The sequence below is a fragment of the Hypomesus nipponensis genome, chromosome 7 (assembly GCF_054491055.1).
Source record: "Hypomesus nipponensis isolate SF chromosome 7, ASM5449105v1, whole genome shotgun sequence".
In the NCBI taxonomy this organism is placed as follows: Eukaryota; Metazoa; Chordata; class Actinopteri; order Osmeriformes; family Osmeridae; genus Hypomesus; species Hypomesus nipponensis.
In genome coordinates this window covers 6,978,082-6,998,373 of record NC_140367.1, presented here as the reverse complement: position 1 = coordinate 6,998,373, position 20,292 = coordinate 6,978,082, and the positions used below count along the sequence as shown (strand labels likewise).

General features: G+C 47.2%; 1 protein-coding gene across 2 annotated transcripts in view; it reads left to right on the top strand.

Annotated features, from left to right (window-relative positions):
• Positions 1–302: 302 nt before the first annotated feature.
• sema3c (sema domain, immunoglobulin domain (Ig), short basic domain, secreted, (semaphorin) 3C) overlaps positions 303–20,292 on the top strand; it is a 32,097-nt gene continuing 12,107 nt past the window's right edge. The window contains exons 1-5 of one of the 2 annotated variants that reach the window (XM_084701010.1): positions 303–483; positions 3,804–3,987; positions 15,518–15,678; positions 16,362–16,424; positions 19,798–19,917. In XM_084701010.1, coding sequence (XP_084557136.1) covers positions 3,834–3,987; positions 15,518–15,678; positions 16,362–16,424; positions 19,798–19,917 — 498 coding nt within the window. In that variant the 5' untranslated portion in view covers positions 303–483; positions 3,804–3,833. Of the gene's footprint in view, positions 484–3,803; positions 3,988–14,600; positions 14,674–15,517; positions 15,679–16,361; positions 16,425–19,797; positions 19,918–20,292 lie in introns of those variants that run through there. The other variant, XM_084701011.1, reaches the window with a different exon arrangement.

Genomic DNA, 20,292 nt, shown 5'->3' with positions numbered 1-20,292 from the left:
ATTCTCAAGCTCCTCTCTCTGTCTGTATCTGCCTGTGGGAGGGAGAAACCCTCCACCCTTCCACTGTGTATACTTTCAGAATTGGGTGATCAGTCTGCTGTCTGGTTAACTAAGGAAAAGAGAGAGGGAGGGAGAGAGAGGGAGGGGTAGAGGCAGGGACGGAGAAGGAGGGGGAGGGAGGGGGAGGGAGAGAGGAGCTGAGAGAGAGGAGGGGGGACTTTCAGTGGAGTGTGTAATAGGAAACCAGTCCTCTCTTTCTCTCTCCTCCTCCCTCTCTCCTCTCTCCTTCTCTCTTGCTCTCTCTCTTCCTCCCTCTGTCCTGTAGGCAGCTGAATGGAATAGCAGCGTTTTCTCTTCTCTGCTCTGGAAGTGTCACGGGGGACCCATCCGAGAGTGGGACTAAAGACTTCAGGAGGATAGCGACCGGGACTACAAGGGAACCAGGGCTTCTGGACCAGCAGAGAACCGGGGAGCATTTCTAAGGTAAGTCCTGTCCCGGGGCAGGCTTCCACAGCACCTGGCTCTGCTCAGTGACAGAAGTGGATTGAGGGACAAGGGGAGGAAAGGGTAGATAGAGAGAGAGACAGAGAGAAGAGGTGGTGGGCCAGTGCTGTTCTCGGGCTAACAGGTGCAGAGTCCCACTGGTGAGACTGCAGGAAGTCGAAGCGGCTGGATAAGAACACATTTAGAACAGCACACGGTCTGCCAAAACACAGAACACACACTCAACTACTTGTGCTTGTTTAACCCTGCATCTGTTCAGTGTTTAATAGTTAATTAGTCGGCTGCTTGAAGGTGAACGATGGGGTTTTGGTTCAGAATTTTGCTATTTAATTTTAATTATTATTAGTTATTATGATTATTATATGCTGCGTGTTATAGTGATTACACTTAATCTTTCATCCTCAAACTGGGCCAATCACAATGACAACATTCTGTTGAAAATAAATACATATACACAGTCATGTATTTATAGAAACATTTTCTAAAATTGTTCCAAGGCCAAACATGCCTTAGTATACCGCTGAGCAGAAAGAGGTGTGATAAATATTATCAGGCAAATCAGTGTTCTCTGTTATCCATTCAACAGTGGATTACGTCTTGCTTTAGGAAATGGAAGCATCCAGGTTTTTCTCAGCTTGTTGGTCACGTGTGTTTGGCAGCGTGTTGGCTTGTAAGCGAGCTGTTGACCACTGAGTGACAAAAAGTTGTTGGAAACTGTGAACACATTATGTGTCACCTTGTTTAAACCCAAACCTTCAAGAACACACACACACACACACACACTTGGAGAACTATTCAGTTTCACTTTCTAATTTAGAGTTAATTCTCATCAGTTGTTTACCATCGAAGTTCATTTACTCCTTTTTTAATTACTATTCCTGTGATGACTCACATCTGGTGTCTGAGTTGTCATTTAAATGATGCAATTATGTGGTGGTTATCTCATGCTAAAATTATCTTTGTACAAATTTGGCTAGAGCAAAGATGGGCGATCCAGCCTTAATCCAGATGGGAGAGCTTTCTACTCAACTACTTCAGTGTAAACAGGTTAAATTGTGTACATGTGTTGACAAAGACTGAGAGGACTTATTGCCTGTCAATAAAGACATTGAGTCAAAACCAGATGATCACAGATACTTGTTCCGAAACTAGAAAATAAAAATGTGTCCAATAAATCGAATTTGCTCGTCAATATCAGTCTTATAATAGAGCCTCTGGACTGGAGCCAGATGATTAATTCATTAGGAGGAGGGCCAAGGATCACACAATGAACTCAATTATCATTATACCACTCTTGTAAAGTATTTCCCCTATTCATTCAAAATGTCAACTGACCTCCATTGTGCAGACAGACTTAATTGATATTGCCCAGCTTCCTGGCAGGGCTTTGTCAGTATTTCTGGACTGAATTGTATATCGCATGAAGGTTTGTGATTCCTTCATGGGACTTTGTTCATATCTGCAGTGCACAGCTCCCTGAGGGGCCGGTGCGGAACTGTGTGTCATTTACAACAGAGGCAACTCTCACATGCTGAAGGGAGGCAGTGAGTCTGTAGGTTAGTCATATCTGTGGTAGCTACAGCAGTACCTGGCGGGTCATATGACTGTGTCGGGTTGGGGTGGGAGGAGAGAGAGCGGTGAGGTAAAGGATTCTAATCCTGGGTGTTCGGGGTGTCATGGAAGCCCTGTGTCTTATCTCAGGCAGCGAGTCTTGGCTCCGAGGAGCAACATGCCGCTCTCTCCGAGATGGCTTTAGCAGCTGTGAGGCAGACATCTCCAGGACGGGGAGAGGGCCCTCTACCAGAGACATCTACCTCGACCAGGCAGTGAATGAGGGGAGAAGAGGCTGGGAGAGGGCTAGGGTTAGAATTGGGGCTGGGGCTGGGGCTGGGGCATGGCTGGGGCAAGGCTGGGGCTGGGGCTGGGAACAGGGATGAGTAGGGGCTGGATTTAAGGCTGTATTTGGGGACTGAGACAGCCTGAGCCTGAGGAAGATGCTGGAACTGAGTTTGGGGCTGGGTTTGGGGCTGTTTTGGCACTGGGACGAGAGGTGGGGACAGGGCTGAGGATGTGGATGGAGGCTAGAGGTATCAGCCCTGATTAGGAAGTAAGGCTGTTCCACCTCTTTTAGACCCTGCCAAAGAGATCTCAACTCGATGCAGTTTTCCATATGGTTTCCCTCTACGCCCTCGCTCTCTCTGTTTTCCTCTCTCTTTCTTTCTCCCTCTATCTCACTCTCTGTCTATCTCTCTCATTTACACACTCACACACACATACACACACACACACATAGTTATGAGACCGTAGCCCTCTCGTGCATAGTAACACTGCAGTGCTGTGATAGATTGTCCACGCTGCACTCGACACAACGTCCCCGCCAGCTGCTTCTCAAATTGAAAGTTTCATCGAAATCAGCCTGCAGCCTCTGCTTCTCTCCACACCTATCAATCTTTCATGACTCATCTATAAGCTATGAGAACACACGTCTGTCTTTGTACATTGCTACAGAACGGTGTCTTCCTTCTTTGTAAATGTGGCAAAACAGTAGAGTCTGGTATACAGTGTACAGGTTTAGCTCTGGTTTAGTCTAGGCTGTCCCTGTGCGTGGTACTTAGACAGTGTGTGAGACACGGTGAGACTCTCAATTCAGGAGGTGAACTCCCTTGACAGTACCTGTCTTTTATCAATAATTGAGCTCTCCTTGTCCAGTAATGGAATGAGTGAGGAGCCAGAAGAGTGTTTCTCCGCGAGCTCTTTTGTGTGGATTTACCTCATCCATATGTAGGAGTGATGCTTGTGAAAGAATTTAAGTGATGGATTCAATTGTCACGTCACTCTCTTTTTGTTTAATGTCGATCATTGAATTGCTGGGCAGAGAATGTGGAATGGGAGACAGATATGATTACACAATGCATACGGGGCAGTTGTTATGTCATATTATATCGTTTTAGTGAAATTCCAGTTTTCCTCTCAGTTGGTAATAGTGTGGGGTGGGGAGTCAGGTGGCTGAGCAGTTAGGGAAACGGGCTTGTAATCCAAAGGTTGCCGGTTTGATTCTTGGTTGTGCCAAATTACGTTGTGGCCTTGGGCAAGGCACTTCACCCTACTTGCCTCGGGGGGAATGTCCCTGTACTTACTGTAAATCGCTCTGGATTAGAGCGTCTGCTAAATGTAAATGTATATTTTTGACATCTTAAAAGATTGTATACAACATGAAAAGTCAGAATACAAGATACTTGCTATGGCAAGCCATTTCCCGAGCTGGAAACCTAACTTGTCGTACCCATCTCTCTCCTCAGCTGGTGTGGACGGGCGCGGTTCCAGCTGTAATGGACTGGCCAGAGGGGGCTGTGGCCCCAGCTCTGATGGCAGTGATGAGGGCGTGTCCTCCGGGGGGGCTGTCCCTCCTGACTCTCTCTCTCCTCCTCACCTGTGTCTCCTCCCTCTCTCAGCCGCTGCCAAGAGTCTTCCTGCCCTTTGAAGGTAAAACAACGTTCATTTCCTGTTATTGTCTCGGAGAACAAATTGCAAAATAACACACGCTCCACCTAGCCCAATCTATGTACCCCTTTAGAACAGTACACATGTTTGGCATTAAGTGAGCTTTCGGTCTCATCTTGGTTTGTTGTGTTTCAACACAGCTGTGATGAGGCCATTATTTGATTCTGTGTTAATGTCTTACAAATGGTAAAGGAGACATAGTGCCAGAGGATATACTATCATTAGAGAGTTTGCGAAGAGTTGCTCAGGTTTAACCTAATCTTCAAGGTCGTAAATCATTGAAGGGCCCTTTAATCTTTATACAATGTATATTTATTCAGCTTTGTATGTCAGACAATGGAAAACGACGCAGAGACACACACAAAGACACACTCATGCGACACATTCATGGTCGGAGCCTATCAAGTGTCCGAGAGCCAGGGTTCCATTGTTGGGTTCTGCTCGGTGTCACTGGTGCGGCCTGCATTGCTTTGAGAGATGGTACTGCCCTCTATGACATAAGGGATGGCCCAGGGCAGGCTAGGACTGGTCCTGGTTAAACTTTAATCACAGTACACTCTAATGGAGACTTCGTACTTAGGCCTCTGGGCTTTGTTTCTGTCTCTGGCTTTGATTCTGTTGTTTTATTTAATTTCCTTGACACAGATGATTATATGAATTATTAATCTGCCCTTTCTCTCTCTCTGAACTAGGAATGAGTTTGTGTAGATGGATGGGGTGAGGAGGTCGATTCTTCTTCCAGCTCAGGGTCTTTCCGCCCTGTCCTCTAGCCTATGTCAAGAGCCAGGGATGGATGTGTGGCGAGATGTGAGCGTTAGGTTGATGTTGTGCAGGGACTGCTAGCGATGTTTGATCAGTACCTCAGGCTTATCATGGGGCTTAGGTAGCAAACGGTGTGGCCGTGCTGTACTGACCCTGTGGTCTGAGGAAAGAGGCAGTCAAAAGTGGGCTTCTGCCAACCGTCGATTGGGATTCCTAACTCATTACATTAAGTTCTCTCTCTCTCTATTTCTTTCATTCACCCTTCTCTTCTTCACCGTATTTCTCTCCGCAGTACAAAATCTGCCATTTCCTTGACTTTTAAATAAGTCTCCGTCTTTCTCACCCTGTCTGCTCTTTGCATCCCTCTCTCTGTGTTTCTCTTCTCTTCATCACTCCCCTGCGGCAGACTGGCAGTCCAGCTGTCAGACATGCAGTGAACTGGCGCACTCAGCAGAGTTCACTGACACAGACGGGCCCAGGGAAGAGGCTGGAACTGCATGTGGGAGCATGGCAGTCTGCAGTCTCTGTAGACAGACTCAGCCAGATAAGAGGGGTCATACACTGAGTCCATGTATTCCCTGCCAGCTTGTTAAAATGTCAGATCCCAGATGTCAAAGTTCACCGTATTGAAAATGAGTCAGTGCTGATGATCTAGTGACCTGTTTGCCAGGTGTGTATCTGACATTTATCTCCTGTCCTGGCTGGGTTGTGGATTGTAGCAGACTGGACCACAATGTCAAGCTACTTTTAATAAAACAAGTGCAAAGACTGGTACTGGTAATTTCATATTGTGTCACTTTTGTGTTGTGAGGACGTCTGGTTTGCTGCCTGCTGGAGAGTTAGGTACGTGTTCGTCATTTATGATGATCTATGTGGGTACTTAAGCTGACTCTGTCTCCAGGGACACATTAGAGAGAATTACAAGGAAAATGGAAGCAGAGAAGCCCTCACATATTTATTTCACTGATTAAAGAATTCAGACAGAAGTGAAAAGTCTAGGGAATTGAGTTGAGACTTGATCTCAGTTGATGAGTTAGAAATTAGTTTTGGAGCAGATGGATAGGGTTTCATATTTCTCCAATACTGTTGTCTATGGACTTCCCAGGTGTAGGAAGGCTGTGGAGAATCCTTAGTCCCAAGGAGAAGGCTCTTTTCCTTGCCTGGAAGTCCTCACTGAGGAAGCCTATGGTCTTTGGGCCCCCTCCAAGATTGCTCTCCACAAGCAGGGAGTGGGAGCAGGACAGAAGGTTAGAGGAGAAAGAAAGAGGATGGCCTGTAGGGAAGAGGAGGAACAGGTGGGTCAGCACCTGCGCTCCAGTCAAAGGGTCAACCCCGGTGGGTCGCTTCTCTCAGCCCCCAGAGGGAAAGACTGATTTATTATTACGACCCAAAACTAACTAAACCAAGACTTTGAGAAAAAATAAACTTTAGAGGATGGGGCTATGGTCAGTTTGTGAGGTTTACCTCTTCCCATTCTCCCTCTCTGTCTCTGTGCCTCACTCCTGAAACAGGATCCATGGGTGAGGCAGGTTCAGAGGGATAAGTAAGTCGGCTTGCGTTCCGTCTCGAGAAGAAGTTGCTGTCTCTGACATTCTTCTTGCTTCACACTGCTTACTCTTGTCTAGCACAGGCACACTCAGTGGGACAGCAACCATAACAGCATAATAAACATAGCTTCGGCAAAGAATAAACATGAAAATACTTCTGTTATTTTTCAGAAAAGCTTGATAATAATCACAGGCTTCCTTTCTATCTGCATAATTGGTTTGGTAATTACCATGATGAAATACAGAATTTTATAATGATTATGTCTTAACAATCAATTCCAGCATTGATTTTCCCCAAAAATTTTTTTTCACAATTTCTTTCCATAAGGATACTATCAGTGAATTGACACCCCCACAAAGACTTGGCTTCTTCCCTAATGTCTCAAATAGAAAAACATCAAGAGCCTTAACGATGCCTGACACTGTGAGCCTCTTGTTAATCAGTCTCTCAGATTTTCTCATATGGCAATGGTGTGCCATTTCGACTATCTGTGACCGGGTAGAAATGCTTTACCCCCACCTCCCCTCCTGTCTGACCCCAGCACAGCACCTGTCACTGACGTCACACATGCTTTTCCATGTTGATGTCTTTGATGTCATTGTTAGGTTCATTTTAACGACTGGCCGCCCAGGAAGGATGACTGTATTAGTCCAGTGCCGAGGCTGGATGTGTGCTGGCTGGCTGATGGTTTGTGCCTTGTTTCTCTCTGAGAGGAGGGTCAGGTTTACACAGAGGCACACAGGGTGTTCAAAGTTATGTTCATTGTTTCGCCACGGTTGACAGGGCTCGTGCGACAATGTTTATGCGCCTGTCTATGTACCCTGTATATCTGTGCGTGTGTATGTGCATGCGGGCAAGCCTATATTTATGAAAAGGTCCATTTAGCCTCATCAGCATTGGCTGGCTTACAGTAACAATTGGGTGTATTTATTTAAAAGTCGAAGCTTGTCGGAAGGAGTGAGAGTGGGAGAAGGTTCCGGTGTGTGCATGCTCGTGCACGTGTCGGGGCCTCGTAGAGCAGTGTATACTCCCAGTGTTGAAATCCCCTTGGTAGTCTTCGGGAGGCTGCCTGGATGTAGCTGCAGGGATGTGTCAGAGACTGATTAAGATCATGTCTGCAGTCTAACGAGAGCCTCCTCGCGCTAGGAGCCACCAGCCCGCGCTCCCAGCTAACCCCTGAACAGAGCCAGCCGTTGTTGGCCTCTCCCAGCCTCCTATCAGAGAGCGGAGGGTCTGCGTTCCTCTGCTTCCACAGATTAGGCTATACTTTTATCATGGCTCATTACAATCTCCCCTCACCCCTCATTCTTCATATAGGAAGACGTAAGGTGGGAGTCCAACTGTGAAGGATGTTTACCCAATGGTGGGAATGCGGGGGTACGTGTGTGGGGGTGCATGTGTGTATCTGTGTCTGTGAGTCAGTAAGTGTGTGCGTATTAAAAGTGTTCATCATACTTCTTTGCGGAGTTGAAACCTAAAACTTTCCGCTGGATCACCACTGGAAGAAAGAGTGTGGTTTTCCATCGCCTTTTTTTATAAGAAATTGCGGATTCGAGTGGATTTGGTTAAATTCCTCAGCTCTCTTGAAAACATTCAGGATTTTAATCTAAATTGCCATCTGAAGCGTTGCTGTATAAAGTCAACAGCAGCCACTGAAAACAAAAACCTATCCAGGGCAGCATTTTCAGAATTCTTTTGTAAGAAGCTCAGGTGACAGATTAACAGTACAACCCTTAGTATAAGAAAATATTCGTTTCACCACCTCAAAGGTAATGTCTGTCAAACGTGAGCGTCTTGGGAAGGTCAGAGCTGGTGGTTTGTAGAGCCTAAACAGAGGCTAAATAATTGGACAACTTTTCTCGACATTAAAGGATTTCATGGTCATGTCTTCTCGATGGGTTTGACCTTTGACTGGACCTAATATTCCTGACCCCGCAGCCTGCAGGCCAGTGCCCTGTAGGGTCAAGCTGAGGTTAAAGGTCGTGACAAGGTCTGAGGAGTGCTGATTGGGACAGATGTGGACCGATATGTCTCTGTTTGTGCTTGGGGGCACGGCAGTCTGAACAGTAGTATTGGGAAGAAGCATCTCTTCTCTGATTATAATAATTCAGTCTTATTTTATACTTACATCTAATCTTGCCATTAGCAAAGATATGGTTGCTTTGAACTTAAATCAGTAATGCTCCGTGATCTTGGGGAATTCTTGGCAACACAAACCAGAGGCATGTCAAAGCTGTCAGCAAGGGAAGACGGGAAGACTGAGACATACAAATAACCATCAGGCTAGGCTGCAGCTTGTGGTTTGTGTGTGTGTGTGTGTGTGTGCGCGCAAGTGTTTGTGCGAACACGTGTGTTTTCCAGACCTCCTGATCAATCTCATGTGTTCTCTAGCTAACAGCTCAGTGATGGAGTCCGACTGTGGACATTCTCTAGTGAAGGTTAGTGGATCCAGTGATGCCGCGGGCCGATGTGTCTGAGATGTTTGACAGACCCTCTGTCTGTGGGCGCTTCTCTGCTGTCTGTGTTTTGACAGTCCTGCCTGTGACCTTGCAGCCCCTGATGAATGTTTTATTGTCCCTCCTTTGTGCCACGCTGAAAGGTAATCAATACCCATCGATATGGAATATGCTTAGATCTTTTCTCAGATGTACAAGGTCAAATAGAAATTCCTTTGGCTGAACCTCGAAACAATATTGATCCAATTATGTTCCAGACAAAATATCTGTACGTCTTCCAAAGACGGATCTGTGAGGTTTTCTTCTGCTGTCTCTCTAGCACATGCAGCCTGACTCTAGAATATGTGCATGACTCTAGAAGATGCAGCCTGGCTCTAGCATGCAGCCTGATGGATTTTCCGATTTGAAGAGTGGCTGGATGGATTTAGGACGTTGACTAACGCTGGCGCATAAACTGCCAAGGTTTTCCACAGAGAAGGCCAGGGCTCAACATCATGGAGGGGAAAGGTTAAAGCAACACCAGCGTCTGAGAGCTGGATTACAGTCGTTACCTCAGGCTTAGCTGGAATGTGTGTTTCATTAGAGTATTGAAATTGTCTTCAACAATAGGATAAAAACCACATATTATTTTTATCGTCTGCATTATTTAAATGGAATCACAATTCTGTTTTTGGTTTCAGAGGTGGGGTAAATCATTCATAAGAACGACAGGTGTGGTACAAACGTTGCCATCCTTCTACAGCAAGAATGACCACATGGCCTTTTGTATCTGTGAGGAGACTATTTAATCTGACAAAACCATCTGAGAAGGGCAGTGTCAACCTATCCGGTCAAACTTCACCCTTCCTCTGGTTCGCCTCCATCTCAAATAAATCCATACGCTCAAAGAATCCTTTGAGTCAACCTTTTATAACCTTCCCTCAAACTGAAAGTCTCTCTGCGCCTGTAGCTTGCCTGACAGTGAAAAATAAATTGATTTAACAGCCGTTGGGGTGAAAGGTAACCAGAGGCCTGCTGGTTAGGTGAAAGGTCATGCAAGGGCCCTGGAGGGGGGGCATGCTTATGACAGGTGAAGAGAAGGCCAGGTGCTAATTGGAGCACCGGGAGCGACTGGTTAGCTGTTAGCATCTCCGGTTTCAGCTTTCTGGAGGGAATACTACCCACCACCTCAGCAAGTCAACCGTGTAATGATGCCCGCGATGACACTGGTGCTAGATATCATCAGCGCTAACCCCAGAATAAGGAGAATTTAACGCTCTGTGGGCCAATCAGAAAACCCTTCCTCAGACCCTCCCGCCCTGCTTTGTCAAAATACAAAAATCCTTAACTCCAGAAATCAACATCAATCATTCAGGCCACGGGCATCCAACCCCATATGATTCCCATTACTTGCGTCTGAATACCAGACCATGGAGGAAGGACAAGAGCACAGAACAGATGATGAGATTGAATGCGTCAGTTGAGGGCAGAATCCTCTCCTCAACAAGCGGTCACAGTCTCTAGCCAGAGAAGAGAGTGCTGCTGTCTGTGCGGTGAGTGTGTGTTTCCCACTGCCTGCTGGAGAATGTGGAGAATGTCAGGAAGACAGACAGTTAGACGACTCTGTCGCGCAGCCTCGGACGGCCTGGGTGGTCTCTTGGAGGAGAACACGAGAGGGTGATATGCTATGGCACGACATGGCAATATATCATAGCCCATTACTGTATACTGTCAAGCCATGTGTCCAAAGAGGTAGTCCCTATCCCTTTAAGGGCTGGTGACTTTTTTTTTTGGGGGGGGGGGGGGGGTCGCTGAAGGGGGGGATGGAGTTGCCAGGATCAAGGCTGAGAGTGTCTCAGCATGTGTGAGTGTACCAACACTGTATTAGGTGAGAGCAGCCATGCAGAAGTCCAACTAAGAAGCCTCGGAGTTGTCTGGACAAAGACTAGTGGTATTTGGCAGAGGTTTGAAGTCAGGTCCTTTATGATGAAACCCACTCCATCTTCAGAGGGTCTGTGAATGGGAGGGGGCGTGCTAAGCCCCTGCTTCAATATTTATCGAGGCGTCTGATTGGGGTCTTCCCACCGGCTGCCCCTGACAACAGTGGCACAGGTTCCTCCCCCTGTGAATGGAAAAGGGGCCTCGTTGGCATGGGACTCGTTTCCTCATGCTGCCCTTTGAGGGCACAGCCAGTTGAAGTGCTCTGTTCTGATGGGTCTTGAATAGGAGCCACAATGGCTGCTCCTTGACTGGCCGCCTGCCCAGTCCTGTGGTGTTAATGGGGTCTGGAGACCTCTTGGCTCGTGGACGCTCATCCAGGAAGGCCTGACTCCAGCTGCTGCTCCCCTACCTGCAGGTCTGCACCGCGCTTATGAGGAGATCTCACCTTGCTCACATTACTGGGTGCTCTTGTGTTGTAGACCTAGTTATGGTATCAAGTCAAAGCCAAGTCAAAGCCAGAATCTACACAATTTCCTGTATAGAGTGATTGCCTTGATGCTTCTTGTTTATCAACCATGGGTGGGAAGATATAAAAAATTCATTGTATGGGTTCAATTCTTAAAGATCCCCACACCGGATCCAGGGTGACTCTAACAGCATATCCTGCTCCCCTAACAGGGACAGCATACTTTCCCACTAACAGTAAATCTGTCTTCGAAGCAACAACACAAACCACTCCTTGTAAGGCGAGCCAAGCCCAAACTACTGCTGTGTTGTTTACTGGCAGGAGCCAGCATTGCAAAGCCACGCTACTTTGATGCACCAAACAAACAAGAGTCCTCGCTCCGAGAAGCATGCCGGGATCCAAGTCAGAAGGAAGCTGTGGTCTCCTTGAACGTAATGAGTGTGAAATGTTCAAAACACCTACTGTGATCTCCCCCCCTCTCATCTCAACAATGGTAGAACAAATACAAACTGTGTCTCTATTTAATTCTAGCCAAGGCAACATATAAGGAATAACAGGACAAGACTTTAAGTTTTCACATGAATGTTCATCACAAGAATTCTGTTCCTTCTGAACTCACTGTGTGACTGGGGAGACTGCAGTCTTTTTTCTTTCACTATCACACAAAGACCTTGAAGGATCAATTCCTTACGCCACCCGGGAGGCTGGCGGGTTTGGTTGAATGATCAAAGCTCAACAACTTGCTTTTGGATTAGGGTGGAGGCAAAACAATGCTGTTTCCAACTGAACTTGGCCAGGTTTGCCTTTTCCACACCAACTCATTTGTAGGGTTGGTTTGTCCATGAATAGGGATTCTCAAATTCTTAAGGGATTCTTCAGGGTGTTAAAAATGTCAGATATTATAGATCCATTCATTAGGATGAGCCTACTGTTGGTCTCAACCTAATTGTCACAAGTATTTCTCTGGTGCACATCTCTGCCCTGTATTTCCTGACGAGATTCATCTCTGCGTTTCTTTAGCTAACATCTGTACATGTGGTCTAAGGCTGTGTTTTCGACCATGCACACACCGCAACACACTCCCTCTCGTTAATATTGAATGACCCCTGTGGTCTCCTGGTCCCACACAATGAATTTGTTCTGTTTCCGCTGGACCAGCTCACAAAAATGAACCACTTCAAAGACACAAAGAGAAATACACTGTTTCCTATCTACCTGCTGTAGGCTACCGTGCCAAATGCTCTATGGATGGTGGGTCTCGGTCGAAAAACCTGGTGCACAGCAGAACTCTATGGGTGAACGGTTGCGGTCAAAATGACCTCGGGTGTCCTGCCAGGTTACCCACTGCGGCACAGCCCACCTGCCTACATAAATAATCCAATACTTGGAGGCTTCATCGCAGACCTCGCCCTTCCATCTCTCTGCACTCTGCTGTAATGGCAACCATGTCTTCAGTTTCTTAGTGAAGCCACAACAACCCAGTATCTCACCATTGTCGTCACTTACAGCTTATCCAGCATGTCAAGCCTTCCCAATGGCCGACTGTCAAGGGTGTGGTCCTCATATTGCTCACATTTCTGGGAAGTGGAGAGATTATGTGCAGCCAATAACTTTTGACCGCACTGTATTTCGCTTTAAGTCCATTGAAACCACTTCTGAGCAGTTATGTCATTAAACTCACAAACAACAACACCCTGCAGCAGGCAGCAAGGCAGGCAGCGTTAGGTCCACAAACATGCCTGACAAACCCTCAGGATCTCTGTTTGTGATGTAAGTGTGGAGGAATGCTTCTAGAGCGCATGACTAATAAATCACATGTGGTCAGGGAATATTACGACCTCGTGGCTCTGTTCATTATGTAGACAAATATGGGACGGCTCAGAATTCATTGTATTTAAAATCGAATTATCTTGAGCTTGTTGTCGGAGTGTGGTTTTGTTTTATGAACAATTTTCGATCTACATAATTGTACTATATTCCACTCGTCAGCCGAGCTGTCCTCAAACACTTCCAGTAATGTCCCAGAAGAAGAGAGAAAAAGAGAGAGAGATTTAACTTATCAATGACAGCTGTTGTTGTGGGAATATGCTTTGATGACACTCACACTTAGTGTCACAATGTCTAACTCTCCTTTGGACACAGCCACTCCCACAGCTGCAAGTTTGCTTTCATCACCCGACACAGCGAGTTTGCAGGGGCTACATTTCAATGAGATATTTATGACTAAACGACTCGCTTTGAGAGGTGGGGGGTGGCGGAGGGGGGGGGGGGGGCAGAGGGTGAGGGTCTGTGGGGGGGGGTTTGTGACTCCCACACAACCCCTCCACCTGATCCTGGACCAGTGGATGATAGGATCAACACCAACAGCGACCATATCTCTGTCAGCCTCCCTCGTAAATGAGCCTATCGCGTGCTGACCTTTTGCTAGTCAGTCCCTCTCAGCAGGCTCTGCACAGAAGAGGAGGAGAGAAACTCTGAGCTCCGGACTTCTTTTATCAGAGAATACAGGTGCACCATCCAGTATCATCCCCTTGTGATGGAGGGCTGTGACCCTAATGCAGGCATAACTCGTGGGCTTGGCTCAGTAGGTCATGCTGGCCAGATACTGCATCCCGTGGTATGTACACACCAGAGGGTAGCCACGCCCCTTCACTGCTCAGCTGGTTGTTAGGGGGTCATGTCACCTACTCCCTGCTGGCTCCCCCCATAACGCCAGGGTTAGAGGTGCTTCCAGCCTCAGGATGGAACATGAAAGTCTCCAGTTCCTCCCCTGAAAAAACAATACAGAGTTCATGATAATAATAAAATGTATTGTACCCTTCTCACACCCCTCAGAACAAAGTGTTCGCTTAATGGAATGTTCCAAAGGGACAGTGTACTGTGGATTGAGTTGGATTGTACCAAGTGTATCCCCTGTAGGTGGTATCTTATTCTCGTGTGTGGATTCAAATCCTTGTGTTCCAGGGAAAACTGAGACTGGAGCCATGGGCACGTCAACTGAGACATGCTACCTCAAGCATGAGAAACAGATCCAATCAAACCAAGTTTCAACTGGTGCTTTAAATCTCTCTGACTGCTTACTTCGGGGAGGATGTGAGAATGCGGTTTTGGCTGCGGCTTTTGGAGCTCAGCGTGTTTCTAATTAGTTGTTAGTTACTCCTTCGCCCTTGGTGGCACGCCTCACTTCCTAGTTCTCTGGCAGGGGAGGGGAGGAGCGTCTGCAGCTTGCTCCAACAGTGCCGCCCTGAGCCCAACGTGATGCTATCTCTCCAGCTCTGAAGCCAGGGCCGAGATGAGATATTTTTCTCCATGGGCTTGTCTTTATTAAACACATATTTGCAGCAGGGATTTTGACAAGGCCTTTCATTTAAAAATATTTTTTGCAGACTCAGGTGGAAACAAAGTATCTACTGTCAGTGTGTTTTGTGTGTGTTCTTCATTAGGGTCCTCGCAAGATGCTCTTCCCTGGGCTTATAGAACCCTAACCAAGAGTCAGAAAACTGTCAACCATGAAAGGTGTGTTATTTCAACATTAGGTAAGCTAGTTGGAGAAAGAGTGAATAGTCGTGGGAAATTGAGTGCTTTGTTCCATTTTGTTTGGAAGTTTAAACAACCCAGGCTTGACATGCCATTCCCCACATCAATTAACATCAGGCTGAGATCAAACAGAGGGGGTGGCACTTCATTGATGGAAAAGGTTTTCACCTCGAGGGGCAGGCAGAACTGAATCATGGAAAATGTGACTTTAGCATTGGAGCAATGAAGAGGACCAGGGCCAGCCTGTTTCTTGATTAGCAAGGTTGACACAAAGGAAGAAGCAAAGCTCCACTAAAGGTCAGAGTGGGGCGGGGATGGAGAGCAGGGATCGGCTCACACTTCACTGCTTTCTCCTCTCAATAGCCCTGGAGAGGGATGAATATGCATGAGTTTGGCTATGACAGTGAAGGGGCTTTGATGGTAACGCTAAGTACTCCCTCTCTCGCCGGACTCTGAGGGTAACTTTGTCCGAGGCACATATAGAGGATGTTTACCTCAGATATGTCCCTCCACAACATGAAGGGCCTTCAATTGCTCATAGAGTCAGGAGACCCTGGAACAAGTCTTTTCCAGTGTGCTGGAATTTTTCTCACGGCCCACAGAGTTTAAACAAAAGCTGGACTTAAGTGATTGAAAGCTAAAATGAACGTATAGTACTAAAGGGTGCGTTTGTGTTTGTATATAAATACGATTACACATGCGCTTGCGTTTTCGATCCGCTGCTCTCAGCTCGTGTTCAAAAGAGACCGGAGTGTTCCAGTGTGTCTTCAGGTCCTTCACATCCGCTCATCGTGTTCCCTCGTGTCTCTTTCCTTTCTGCCAGAGCTACGGGCGTCTCAGGCCTTCGAGCACTACAGCCTGTCAGAGAAGCCCATGGACTACAGGATTCTGCTGGTGGACGAGGACCAGGACAGGATGTACGTGGGCTGTAAGGACCACGTCCTCTCCATGGACATCAACAACATCACACAGGGCCTGCTGAAGGTGAGGGTCCTGTCACTGCGCTGTCAGACCTTCATTCCCGCTGCTTCGCTCAGTGAAGCCCTGCTATTACGCTTTGGGTGGTTAGGATGAGTGGTTCCCATGTGCATGTCATGTGTTAAAATTCCACTTCAAGTGAGAAAATGACCCTTGTTCTGTTGCACTTTCCTTACAAGGTGTGGCAGAATGCATTTATCTAATCATGAAAATGTGAAAATGGTCATATTCAGATTAAAGTACATTATCTTTGATCAGCGTCATTAAAGGGAACAAGAATTAAATGTATTTCAGGTGACATGGCACAGGCACAAGTTCAGTGACAACTAGCTTTGTGTGCAGTGAGTAATGCATCATTGCCATAATTGACATGCGTGAAGAGCAGAAACAGATGGGAATGCATTAACTTTTCTCTGGAGAGTGCCGGAGCGGATCCATTAGCGAAGTAATTCCCATGCACACATTCACTGTGTTAGACCTGTCAGGAAAACAGCATTTATCTATAGAAAGAAATACTTGCCTTCGACTGTAAGGGAAAGCTGGCATATCTTTGTCATGGTTTCCTCTGTTCTCAGTTTTGTAGGCCTCTCTCTCTCTCTCTCTCTCTCGTGTCTCTGGTTCTAGTTATTGTTTCAAGGCCTTGGCGGTCACTGATCCTCATGAAGTCATGTTGTGGTTTCTCTCATCAGGTGTTTTGGCCTGCCTCCACCAGCAAGATAGAAGAATGTCAGATGGCTGGCAAGGACCCCACGGTAAGAACACACAGGACAACTCTGTAGGTCCAGGAGGCTTCGGGTCAGTTTAATGTTTATCCCTTAAATGGTCACAGTTTCATGATAAGACCACATATGCCAACAGGTAACATAGCACTGGGGCAAAGAATTTGAAGCAATTATTTGGTATATCATGGGCTTTCTTTAATAATGCCATAATACTTCCTAAACAGGACGAAACCATAAGTGAATCATCCAAAAGCACATGTTATCATGATAACTCTCATGGTGATGTCCACTCCTTCTATCACAACCCCATTCTTTCTCTCTCTCTCGCTCTCTCTCTCTTTCTATCTCTTTCTTTCTCTCTGCTACTTTTTCTCTCTTTCCCACTCTCTTTCTCTGTGAGCCTGAGTCTGGGTACATTTTACATTTACATTTTAGTCATTTAGCAGACGCTCTCATCCAGAGCGACTTACAGTAAGTACAGGGACATTCCCCCCCCCCCGTGCCTTGCCCAAGGACACAACGCCATTTGGCACGGCCGGGAATCGAACTAACAACCAACAATCAAACGAATAACCCGACTCCCTAACCGCTCAGCCATCTGACTACTGGGTACCAGCCACCAGCCTACCAACACTGTCTCTGTCTCTCTGTCTCTCTGTCTCTCTGTCTCTCTGTCTCTCTGTCTCTCTGTCTCTCTGTCTCTCTGTCTCTCTGTCTCTCTGTCTCTCTATCTCTATGTCTGTCTGTCTGTCTGTCTGTCTGTCTCTCTCTCTCTCTCTCTCTCTCTCTCTCTCTCTCTCTCTCTCTCTCTCTCTCTCTCTCCTCTCTCTCTCTGTCTCTCTGTCTGTCTGTCTGTCTGTCTGTCTTTGTCTCTGTCTGTCTCTCTGAATTAGTGTGCTGGTGCCAGGTCCAAATACCCATGTAGCAGCAGATGTGGACTGGTTGTGATGGGTCATTGGTTCCTCTTGGCAGCCCCTTGGTTAGACAGAATAAGAGTTAGCCCTCCACTGCTGAGATAATAAACATTCATCAAAGCTTGCGCAAATGAGTTGCTGCTTCACCGTCTGTTACTGGCTGGCCACAGGATTAGTGGCTCCCACCCACTTTCCATTACAAAGAAACACTGTACGGGCTGAAACGTATCATGAAGATACAGAAATAGCGTAACTGAATTCCAAATGAGTGAATGTTTTTTAGCTAATTGTTCTGTTCTGAGAAAACTAGAGGTGTAACAATTGAGAATTGTGTAGGTGTGCAGTGACTGAATATAAATTAGCACAGACGAAAATAGATAGCCTCTTTCAACTCTCTCGATAGCACACCAACACAGAGCCTTCTGTGGGCCAGTACAGCAGCCATGGTAGAGACAGTGGGTCTGTCCACTGCTGCCTGGAAGCAGAAAAATAAGCTGTTTCCTGACACTGGGTGTTTTGTATTGCTTTGAGTCATGCCTCTGAGTGGACAGGATACCACAAATATTTGGAGGAGCTGTCTCTCTGTGTGGAGCTGTCTAGTGGTCACCCTACCTCCTCCATGTTCTCCTCCTCCTCTTCCTCTCTGTCCAACTCTTCCTCTCCTGTTATCCCTTTTACTCCTTCAGCCAGGGCTCTGTCTCCCTTCACGTTCTCTCTCTCTCTCTCTCTCTTTCTCTCTCTCTCTCTCTCTCTCTCTCTCTCTCTCTCTCTCTCTCTCTCTCTCTCTCTCTCTCTCTCTCTCTCTCTCTCTACCTCTCTCTCTCTCTACCTCTCTCTCTCTCTACCTCTCTCTCTCTCTCTCTCTCTCTCTCTCTCTCTCTACCTCTATCTACCTCTCTCTCTCTCTACCTCTGTCTGCTCCAACTTCTATGTCTCCCTCCACCCCTGTTTGATCTAGTTTTCCACCTTCCTTTCTGTTCAATTTCAGTTTCATGCAGTTGTGCAAAATACATTTTACTTGTGGTTCTTGAATCGGTGCCTTTGTCAGTCTCTTTTGGTTACTTTCCTGATGTGTATATATGTGATTCCTGGTTGAACATAGAATCTGCGTTTGTGGGGGCTCCAAGACAACGACCACACATCGTCTACATCGGAGGGTGGTATTGGAGCAGAAATATGACCTATTTAATGAATAAAAGTATGACATTGATTCAGTCCATATTTTATAGTTTACCGCTTTGAACTCTGCATGAATTCCACTCAAACTGTGTCAGTACACTTCTATGGGACCCTTTTAAGTTTCTGTGGCAAGTCATGAGTTCTCATGGCTGTGTGTGGCTGGGACATGTACATAACACAACAAGAGGATGATTTCTTCATATATATGCTAATGTCAAGTAGGTCTGACTGGGGATATGAGAAGACAGCAGGGTGTAGAGTTGATGGTGAGTGTACTGGAGAATTAGAATGATGACGAAGAGAGACGGAGGGGTGTGGAGAGGAGGGGAGAGATTGAAAGCAGAAAAAAGTGAGAGGGGAAAAAAAGAAGGTATACCGTGAATAGGGCGTGTGATGTTGGACGTATCTGTTGTTTTTCTCCGATTGCTCTCTGGGGAACCATGTGCATTTGTGTCCGTGGAGCCCTGAGTGTGTGGAGTGAGCGAGTGGCCGCAGCTGCCGTTTCCGTGGCGATGGCCAAGTTCCTATAAAGACTCCCAAGGTGCTCGCTCCTGTCCTGCCTGGCCTGCTACGCAGTCTGGGCCTTTATTACCCACAAATCCTAGCACTCCCACTGTTGGGGAGGGGAGGGGAGGGGAGGGGAGGGGAGGGGAGGGGAGGGGAGGGGAGGGGAGGGGAGGGGAGGGGAGGGGAGGGGAGGGGAGGGGAGGGGAGGGGAGGGGAGGGGAGGGGAGGGGAGGGGAGGGGAGGGGAGGGGAGGGGAGGGGAGGGGAGGGGAGGGGTCCATAATCAGATCTCAGACCTGTGTTAACTCAGAACTCATCTGGCATGGACACCGCAGCTTAGGCTGGGTATCCTCTTCCCTCCTGACATCGTTTTTCCACCTCCACCACTGCCAGAAGGAGAACTGGATATTACAACTAGCATCATGCAGCACGTGACTGCATATCACAATTATTACTAATGTGATGGGCTAATATAACATTGCTCATGTGGAACGTAATTACCTGTAAGCTGAAGTTCTCATAACCACCAAGAGAAGCACCACTCGATCAATCATCAAGCATTGCTGCCTGGCGTCTACTAATTTATCCTTTATGATTGACTCTCCCCCTAATTTCTCTCTTTTTTTCTCTCCATATAAATCCTTCTCATCTTTCTCCATCCCAACTTTGTTTATCTGCCTGTCTCTCTCTCTCTCTCTCTCTCTCTCTCTCTCTCTCTCTCTCTCTCTCTCTCTCTCTCTCTCTCTCTCTCTCTATCGCCCTCTCTCTCTCTCGCCCTCTCTCTCTCTCTCTCTGTCTCTCTAGCATGGTTGTGGGAACTTCATCCGAGTGGTTCAGCCCCTTAACAGAACCCACCTGTTCATCTGTGGGAGTGGAGCGTACAGTCCTGTGTGTGCCTACATCAACCGAGGGAGGAGACCTGAGGTCAGTACTCCCCTATACCCTATGTCACATTTCAACTGACTTGGTTTTCAACAGCCAAACCTATGGATTTTTGGGGGGGTTTGTTTTCGGACAACCGGAATCCTTCAGGGCCTGTGAGATTAAAGATGCAGAATCTGATCACAGAGACGCATTGTAAATCCATGAGTTCCTTAGGCAAAGCCACCATGACAGCCTCGAGTTTACAGCCTCAAATATCAGCCTCTCTGAGACCGAGGGAGGGAGGGAGGGAGGGAGGGAGGGAGGGAGGGAGGGAGGGAGGGAGGGAGGGAGGGAGGGAGGGAGGGAGGGAGGGAGGGAGGGAGGGAGGGAGGGAGGGAGGGAGGGAGGAGCACTGCCTTCTGGGACGTCTGCCCT